General features: G+C 43.6%; 1 protein-coding gene across 2 annotated transcripts in view; it reads right to left on the reverse strand.

The window, feature by feature from the left end:
* Nucleotides 1-5,353: 5,353 nt before the first annotated feature.
* The window catches only part of LOC106572907 (CDK5 and ABL1 enzyme substrate 2), a 139,084-nt gene continuing 134,311 nt past the window's right edge, over nucleotides 5,354-10,126 (reverse strand). For both annotated transcript variants that reach the window (XM_045696504.2, XM_045696503.2), the window contains 2 exons: nucleotides 9,894-10,098; nucleotides 5,354-7,687 (listed from right to left, as the gene is read on the reverse strand). In XM_045696504.2, coding sequence (XP_045552460.2) covers nucleotides 7,547-7,687; nucleotides 9,894-10,098 — 346 coding nt within the window. In that variant the 3' untranslated portion in view covers nucleotides 5,354-7,546. The remainder of the gene's footprint in view (nucleotides 7,688-9,893; nucleotides 10,099-10,126) is intronic.

Below are 10,126 nucleotides of genomic sequence, written 5' to 3' on the forward strand. Positions count from 1 at the left end.
TGTACAGCTGTTCCTGATTGAGAGCCACACCAGGCCAACAAAGAAATACACAACATAGAAAACCATAGAAATACAAAACAAGAACATTACCCAAAAACCCCGGAACACATAAAACAAACACCCCTCTTACATAAATACATATCCCAATAAATCCCGAACCATATAAATCAAATACCCACTGCCACGTCCTGACCAAACTACAATAACCAATAACCCCTCAGGACGTGACAACGTAACATTGCAAAAATCTGAAACTTTCTGTCCAAAAATGATGCAGAAAAATTCATCCATGGTTTTGTCTCTTCTAGGTTGCTGCACAACTCAACTGACTTCTATGTAAATCTCAAGATAACTCGCTCAACTGTCTTCTATGTAAATTTCAAGATAACTCACTCACTGACTTCTATGTAAGTCTCAAGATAACTCACTCACTGACTTCTATGTAAGTCTCAAGATAACTCACTCAACTGACTTCTATGTAAATGTCAAGGTGGAGAGGTGGAGTTTTAAGTTCCTCGGCGTACACATCACGGAAAAACTGAAATGGTCCACCCACACAGACAGCGTGGTGAAGAAGGCGGAGCAGCAACTCTTCAACCTCAGGAGGCTGAAGAAATTCGGCTTGTCACCAAAAACACTCACAAACTTTTACAGATGCACAATCGAGAGCATCCTGTCGGGCTGTATCACCGCCTGGTACAGCAACTGCTCCGCCCACAACCATAAGGCTCTCCAGAGGGTAGTGAGGTCTGCACAACGCATCACCGGGGGCAAACTACCTGTCCTCCAGGACACCTACACCACCCGATGTTACAGGAAGGCCAAAAAGATCATCAAGTACATCAACCACCCGAACCACTGTCTGTTCACCCCGCTATCATCCAGAAAGCGAGATCAGTACAGGTGCATCAAAGCTGGAACCGAGAGACTGAAAAACAGCTTCTATCTCAAGGCCATCAGACTGTTAAACAGCCATCACTAACATTGTGTGGCTGCTGCCAACATACTGACTCAACTCAAGCCACTTTAATAATGGGAAAATTGATGTAATCAATTTATCACTTGCCACTTTATATTAGATAATGTTTACATAACCTACATTATTCATCTCATATGTATATACTGTACGCCATACCATCTACTGCATCTTGCCATCTTGATGTAATTAGATGTATCACTAGCCACTTAAACAATGCCACTTTATATAATGTTTACTTACCCTACATTACTCATCTCATATGTATATACTGTACTCTATACCATCTACTGCATCTTGCCATCCTGATGTAATGTATCACTAGCCACCTTAAACAATGCTGCTTTATATGTTTTCATACCCTACAATACCCATCTCATATGTATATACTGTACTCCATACCATCTATTACTTCTTGCCTTCCATTTCGGCAATCACTCATTTATATACTTTTATGTATTCATTCCTTTACACTTGTGTGTACAAGGTAGTTGTTGTGGAATTGGTAGATTACTTGTTAGATATTACAGCATGGTCAGAACTAGAAGCACAAGCATTTCGCTACACTCGCATTAACACCTGCTAACCATGTGTATATGTGACAAATAAATTTGATTTGATTCGATAACTCAAAGGACTTCTATTAAGTTTATTCCAGCCAATAGCGTCGAAACAGAAAACAACATCAGTCCAGTCAGAAAATATATTAGATTTATTCTTCTGTCATACTGACAATAATACATTTACATTTTATGCTATAACAAACAATTCACAAACAACAAAAGGGGACAACATTTAGGAGATAATATTATAAAAACTGTCCTGCACTTTGTTCAAAAGAATGTCACCTGGCATTAGTCACAGACACGCCCTCCTTCCCCTTACTGTGACACGCCCTCCTTCCCCTTAATGTGACACGCCCTCCTTCGCTCAATGTGACACGCCCTCCTTCGCCTCAATGTGACACGCCCTCCTTCCCCTTAATGTGACACGCCCTCCTTCCCCTTAATGTGACACGCCCTCCTTCCCCTTAATGTGACACGCCCTCCTTCCCCTTAATGTGACACGCCCTCCTTCCCCTTACTGTGACACGCCCTCCTTCCCCTTACTGTGACACGCCCTCCTTCCCCTTACTGTGACACGCCCTCCTTCCCCTTAATGTGACACGCCCTCCTTCCCCTTAATGTGACACGCCCTCCTTCCCCTTAATGTGACACGCCCTCCTTCCCCTTAATGTGACACGCCCTCCTTCCCCTTAATGTGACACGCCCTCCTTCCCCTTAATGTGACACGCCCTCCTTCCCCTTAATGTGACACGCCCTCCTTCCGCTTAATGTGACACGCCCTCCTTCCCCTTAATGTGACACGCCCTCCTTCCGCTTAATGTGACACGCCCTCCTTCCCCTTAATGTGACACGCCCTCCTTCCCCTTAATGTGACACGCCCTCCTTCCCCTTAATGTGACACGCCCTCCTTCCCCTTAATGTGACACGCCCTCCTTCCCCTTAATGTGACACGCCCTCCTTCCCCTTAATGTGACACGCCCTCCTTCCCCTTAATGTGACACGCCCTCCTTCCCCTTAATGTGACACGCCCTCCTTCCCCTTAATCTGACACGCCCTCCTTCGCCTTAATGTGACACGCCCTCCTTCCCCTTAATGTAACACGCCCTCCTTCCCTTAATGTAACAAGGAGTAAGTGGTTTAATATCAGTAACACAGTTGGTGCACTACACAGAGCAGGGTCAGTTGGTGCACTACACAGAGCAGGGTTACTTCCATGTAGGGTTGTAATATTCCGCAAACTTTCCCAGAATTCCCTGTTTTCCCAGAATAATAAAACCAAAATAATCAGTTAGTAAACATCGTGGTATCCAATGGTGTAGTTACGACCTTTTCTCATTGCGGCAACTGCAACGGGTATATATAAACAGGAAGTAGTTATTTAGGATAAAAAATATCATTTGCAGATCAGTCAGTCTGAAATTGATCGTGAACATGTCCTTAGTGTGAACCTGTATTCAGTCTCTGGGGAATTGTAAGCACTGTGGCCGGTTGCCAGAGATTCAGAACCTGTATTCAGTCTGTGGGGAATTGGAAGCACTGTGTCCGGTTGCCAGAGATTCAGAACCTGTATTCAGTCTGTGGGGAATTGGAAGCACTGTGTCCGGTTGCCAGAGATTCAGAACCTGTATTCAGTCTGTGGGGAATTGGAAGCACTGTGTCCGGTTGCCAGAGATTCAGAGTTTTGGTCAAAGTAAAGTCAGTGTCTCAATGCATTAAAAAAATACCAACAATGCTTTTCTACAACAATGCCGTGTTTAAAAAAAGCCCACTTTTGAAGAGAAAGTTCAGATTGAAGGAACATACAGTATTTTCTGACAGAATTTGTGATTGTTCTCCCTGCGTAAATAAAAGGTGAAATAAACAAATAAAAAAATAAATCACACACAGTAAATCAGTCTTCATCTGTATAGAGATATTGTATGCGTCTCAAATGGCACCCTATTCCCTATATAGTGCACTACTTTTGACCAGGGCCCATTGGGCTCTGGTCGAAAGTAGTCAAATATGTAGGGAATATGATGCCATTTGTAACGCAGCGCTTGTCATATTGCTCAGGCACTTTATTCGTTGTGTTTGTGTCCTGACAGACAGCTATTTAAAACACAACATGTCGAATGATCAAAATTATGAACATTGTCCATTTCCTCATATCATCATTCATTGGATATCTCCTATGTACTGTTACTGCAATGTTGCCCACTAGATGGCGCCGCTAACAGCGTTCACTCCACTGACGTTCACAGTGTTAACACATAGTAGTAACAACACAGACACACTATACCATCCTGGACATATCTATACTCTATTCCACTGTTAAAATGAACATACTGTCTGACAACACATTGCAAATGTATGATTCTGTTCACAGTATCTCTTTGGGGAATATGGCAAAAAAAAAAAAAAAATCCCTTTTTGAAAAACGTAACTTAACCAAGGCCAAACTTCTGACTGACTTGAAAAACGTAACTTGGCCTAACTTCTGACTGACTTGAAAAATGTAACTTAACCAAGGCCTAACTTCTGACTGACTTGAAAAATGTAACTTAACCAAGGCCTAACTTCTGACTGACTTGAAAAATGTAACTTAACCAAGGCCTAACTTCTGACTGACTTGAAAAACGTAACTTAACCAAGGCCTAACTTCTGACTGACTTGAAAAACGTAACTTAACCAAGGCCTAACTTCTGACTGACTTGAAAAATGTAACTTAACCAAGGCCAAACTTCTGACTGACCTGAAAAACGTAACTTAACCAAGGCCTAACTTCTGACTGACTTGAAAAACGTAACTTAACCAAGGCCAAACTTCTGACTGACCTGAAAAACGTAACTTAACCAAGGCCTAACTTCTGACTGACTTGAAAAACGTAACTTAACCAAGGCCAAACTTCTGACTGACTTGAAAAACGTAACTTAACCAAGGCCTAACTTCTGACTGACCTGAAAAACGTAACTTAACCAAGGCCTAACTTCTGACTGACCTGAAAAACGTAACTTAACCAAGGCCTAACTTCTGACTGACCTGAAAAACGTAACTTAACCAAGGCCTAACTTCTGACTGACCTGAAAAACGTAACTTAACCAAGGCCAAACTTCTGACTGACCTGAAAAAGAAAAAAACTGAATCTAAACTGTTTATAAAAGCGCTATAACCATAATAACACAACATTATAACAGTGTGACTGAGCAAAGTTGTCACTCTCTCAAAGAAAATTTGAACTTAAAAAGACACTAAATTGAAACTATAACTGACACTGAATGAAATGAAAAAACACATTGAACTGAAAGACAAAGGAAATAGCAATACGATAAATACAGGATCAAACATATTACCTCAATGGCCTTCATAGTGTACTGAAGAAGAAAATAAGAACGATAAATAAATGGTTGTACAGAATGTAAAAGTCTAAAACAGTTGAAAGTAAAATGAAGATAAAGAAAATAAAAAAAAAAGGAACATTCTAACGTCTTTGATCCCAAATGACACCCCATCGGCCTATATAGTGCTTTATTTCTGGTTAGAAGTAGTGCACTACATAGGGAAAAGTGTGCCATTTAGGATGCCACCAAAGGGGGGATATATACGGTGGCATAGGTTCAGACACACACATTAAACATGCTTCGGAGGAGGAAGTGGAACACAACACAAAACGCACCATAGAATGTGCTTAGATCATTGTAGTCAATGTCACCTCTAACATAGAGTTGAATAATACACTGCATCTCTGTGTATATATATATATATATATATATATATATATATATATATATATATATATATATATATATATATATATATATATATATATATATATACACACGCTGTAGTAACTCAGTAACAAGGTTAGGAAGATCAGGCTCTTTTCATAGCAACAATCACCACCATCACTTTAATACACAAAGAGTACTATAGGGAATAGGGCTCTATTTGGGATGACACCTTTACCAAGGGATGCTTGGTTAGGGAATAGGGCTCTATTTGGGATGACAGCTTTACTACGGGATGCTTGGTTAGGGAATAGGGCTCTATTTGGGATGACACCTTTACCAAGGGATGCTTGGTTAGGGAATAGGGCTCTATTTGGGATGACACCTTTACTAAGGGATGCTTGGTTAGGGAATAGGGCTCTATTTGGGATGACACCTTTACTAAGGGATGCTTGGTTAGGGAATATGGCTCTATTTGGGATGACAGCTTTACTACGGGATGCTTGGTTAGGGAATAGGGCTCTATTTGGGATGACAGCTTTACTACGGGATGCTTGGTTAGGGAATAGGGCTCTATTTGGGATGACACCTTTACCAAGGGATGCTTGGTTAGGGAATAGGGTTCTATTTGGGATGACACCTTTACTAAGCGATGCTTGGTTAGGGAATAGGGTTATATTTAGGATGACACTTTTACCAAAGGACGTTTGGTTAGGGAATAGGGCTCTATTTGGGATGACAGCTTTACTACGGGATGCTTGGTTATAATGCTGGAAGAAAACTTCTGTGAGTTACACTACAAAGAGGTGCAAAATAATGAACTGGTTTGGTTATAATATAAACATCCCTTATTTTTCAAAGAAATAGATGAAATATAATAAATAAACATTTAAAACAAAAAGGTAGGATAAATAAATGAAACTGCTTTTTTTGGTTAAATCTGACGTTTCTTGTATTTGTTTTCCCTTTAACATGCTGGCAGGAAGGTGATGGAGAAGTTTCCTCCCTGGTTGTTTGTTAGTCTTATGCCTGATTCCCACTAGAAGACCAAACCGAGCCAAACTGGCCTGGTTACACGTCCACCATAGCTGCTGGAACCCTGCTGGAACAGACAATGTGAAGAGAAAAGAAAACCTGAACGGTACAGTTTAGGTCAGCCCCTATAGTGTGTATGAAGCATAACCGGTATTCTTGCAGTGTGACACCTCACGTCCGATACCAAATGCTACTGCTGAACTTTAGCACCCCCTTGTGGAAGCATGGCCACGTTCAGGTTTACAATGTGTAGTAATTATATACTGTATGTTGATAATAATACCAGCTATTGTAGGAAGACTGATCGGTGTAATTTATACTTCTTCAAGGTGAGCGTAAAATACCAGTGTCGTTACTGAGGTGAGTAAAAGCCTCTGAGTTTATGGTGCTTAGCACAGGAGGTTGGTGGCACCTTAATTGGGGAGGACGGGCTCGTGGTAATGGCTGGAGTGGAATGGTATCAAACGCATGGTTTCCAGGTGTGGGGGCAGAGTATTCCATAACCAGTCTCCAGACCCTAGTAGGTGTAGCTCCTCCCCTCACTCCACCCCCATGTCCAGTCTCCAGACCCTTGTAGGTGTGGCTCCTCCCCTCACTCCACCCCCATGTCCAGTCTCCAGACCCTAGTAGGTGTGGCTCCTCCCCTCACTCCACCCCCAATGTCCAGTCTCCAGACCCTAGTAGGTGTGGCTCCTCCCCTCACTCCACCCCCATGTCCAGTCTCCAGATCCTAGTAGGTGTGGCTCCTCCCCTCACCCCACCCCCATGTCCAGTCTCCAGACCCTAGTAGGTGTGGCTCCTCCCCTCACTCCACCCCCAGTCCAGTCTCCATACCCTAGTAGGTGTAGCTCCTCCCCTCACTCCACCCCCATGTCCAGTCTCCAGACCCTAGTAGGTGTGGCTCCTCCCCTCACTCCACCCCCAGTCCAGTCTCCAGACCCTAGTAGGTGTAGCTCCTCCCCTCACTCCACCCCCATGTCCAGTCTCCAGACCCTAGTAGGTGTGGCTCCTCCCCTCACCCCACCCCCATGTCCAGTCTCCAGACCCTAGTAACCGTGGCTCCTCCCCTCACCCCACCCCCATGTCCAGTCTCCAGACCCTAGTAGGCGTAGCTCCTCCCCTCACCCCACCCCCATGTCCAGTCTCCAGACCCTAGTAGGTGTGGCTCCTCCCCTCACTCCACCCCCAACGTCCAGTCTCCAGACCCTAGTAGGCGTAGCTCCTCCCCTCACATCCATGTAGGAACAGCAGTGGGTGTGGTCCTAGTTCTGTTGCACCAGTCGTCGGTAGTGTGGCATGATGGCTCTCTCAGGCAGGTACAGAGCCATCTCCAGGGCAACAAGGATCGTGAACTCAAACGGGATCAACTCTCGCCGACTGATACGGAAACGCTCCTCCAGTTTCTGCAGAGGAAGAGAAGAGGGACGAGGAGGAAGTGACCTGTTAGGAAAGTTGTGTTGCTCTACTGTTGCCCTACAGATCCTCCACAGGGTTTCCATACTCTAAGGTGAATGGTGGATTTTAATCCACAAAGACCTGACCTTTAGCAATCTAATATGAGTAAATATAATTAATATACACTATATATACACAAAAGTATTTGGACACCCCTTCAAATTAGTGGATTCGGCTAATTCAGCCACACCTGTGACTGACAGGTGTATAAAATCGAGCACACAGCCATGCAATCTCCATTGACAGACATTGGCAGTAGAATGGTCTTACTGAAGAGCTCAGTGACTTTCAACGTGGGACCGTCATAGGACGCCACCTTTCTACTTACAGCTGTCCCGGTCAGCTGTAAGTGCTGTTATTGTGAAGTGGAAACGTCTAGGAGCAACAACGGCTCAGCCGCAAAGTGGTAGGCCACAACAATCTCACAGAACGGGACCGCAGAGTTCAGAAGCGCGTAAAAATCATCTGTCCTCGGTTGTAACACTCACTACTGAGTCCCAAACTGCTTCTGGAAGCAATGTCAGCACAAGAACTGTTTGTCGGGAGCTTTATGAAATGGGTTTCCATGGCCGAGCAGCCGCACACAAGCCTAAAATCACCATGTTCAATGCCAAGCGTCGGCTGGAGTGGTGTAAAGCTCGCTTCGCCATCTGAAAGTCCCTGCCCCAACGCTACCTGCCCTGAACGCTACCTGCCCCAACGCAGAGTGCCAACTGTAAAGTTTGGTGGAGGGGAAATAATGGTCTGTGGCTGTTTTTCATGGTTCGGGCCCCTTAGTTCCAGTGATGGGAAATCTTTACAATGACATTCTAGACGATTCTGTGCTTCCACTTTGTGGCAACAGTTTGGGGAAGGCCCTTTCCTGTTTCAGCATGACAATGCCCCCGTGCACAAAGCGAGGTCTATACAGAAATGTTTTGTCGAGATCAGTGTGGAAGAACTTGATCGGCCTGCAGAGCCCTGACCTCAACCCACCGAACACCTTTGGGATGAATTGGAACGCTGACTGCGAGCCAGGCCTAATCGCCCAACATCAGTGGCTGACCTCACTAATGCTCTTGTGGCTGAATGTAAGCAAGTCCCCCGCAGCAATGTTCCAACATCTAGTGGAAAGCCTTCCCAGAAGAGTGGAGGCTGTTATAGCAGCAGAGGAGGGACCAACTCCATATTAAATGACCATGATTTTGGAATGAGATGTTTGACGAGCAAGTGTCCACATACTCTTGGTCATGTAGTGTATGTGAGGACTGAAAGTTGACCCAGTTAAACATGTTATGTCATCTTGTCTCCAATAACGGCTGATCTGTTAAAACAAGAATATGATGCCAATACACACTGGAGTGTCTCCTGTGCTCTGCTGCCTCTTCCTGCTCTCAGGTTCTGAGACCAGGTGTTAAAATAGATCTAGGAAACCAGCCCAGCCATTTTTGTTTTCAAAGAGCATGACTTCATAAAGATACACATACACGTGCAGAATGTGAAAGATGCATACATAAAGCCTTCATATAGCATACATAAAGCCTTCATATAGCATACACAAAGCCTTCATATAGCATACATAAAGCCTTCATGTAGCATACACAAAGCCTTCATGTAGCATACACAAAGCCTTCATGTAGCATACATAAAGCCTTCATGTAGCATACATAAAGCCTTCATGTAGCATACATAAAGCCTTCATGTAGCATACATAAAGCCTTCATGTAGCATACATAAAGCCTTCATGTAGCATACATAAAGCCTTCATGTAGCATACATAAAGCCTTCATATAGCATACATAAAGCCTTCATATAGCATACATAAAGCCTTCATATAGCATACATAAATGCTTCATATAGCATACATAAATGCTTCATATAGCATACATAAAGCCTTTATATAGCATACATAAAGCCTTCATATAGCATACATAAAGCCTTCATATAGCATACATAAAGCCTTCATATAGCATACATAAAGCCTTCATAAAGGCTATATATAGCATACATAAAGGCTATATATAGCATACATAAAGGCTATATATAGCATACATAAAGGCTATATATAGCATACATAAAGCCTTTATATAGCATACATAAAGCCTTTATATAGCATACATAGATGGTTCACAAAGCATTTGGAGGTTTATGTCATTCTGAAAGGATAATAGGTACATCTATGAGCTGTGTGACGTCTTGCTTCTTGAGGTCGCTGCTGATCTTAGCGGCGAGCAGCACGCAGGCTCCAGAGACCAACTTCCTGTTGTGTTTGTTGAGTCGCCCCTGGAGGACCAGTTTCTCAAAGTAAACAAACGCCATCGCCACGGTGACCGCCTGCAGGCCGCAGTCGTCACCCACTGTACGCATCTCTCTCTTTAGACTGGAGGAGAGAGGGGGGGAAGGGCATG

Source organism: Salmo salar, chromosome 15 (assembly GCF_965601325.2).
Source record: "Salmo salar chromosome 15, fSalSal1, whole genome shotgun sequence".
NCBI classification, from domain to species: domain Eukaryota; kingdom Metazoa; phylum Chordata; class Actinopteri; order Salmoniformes; family Salmonidae; genus Salmo; species Salmo salar.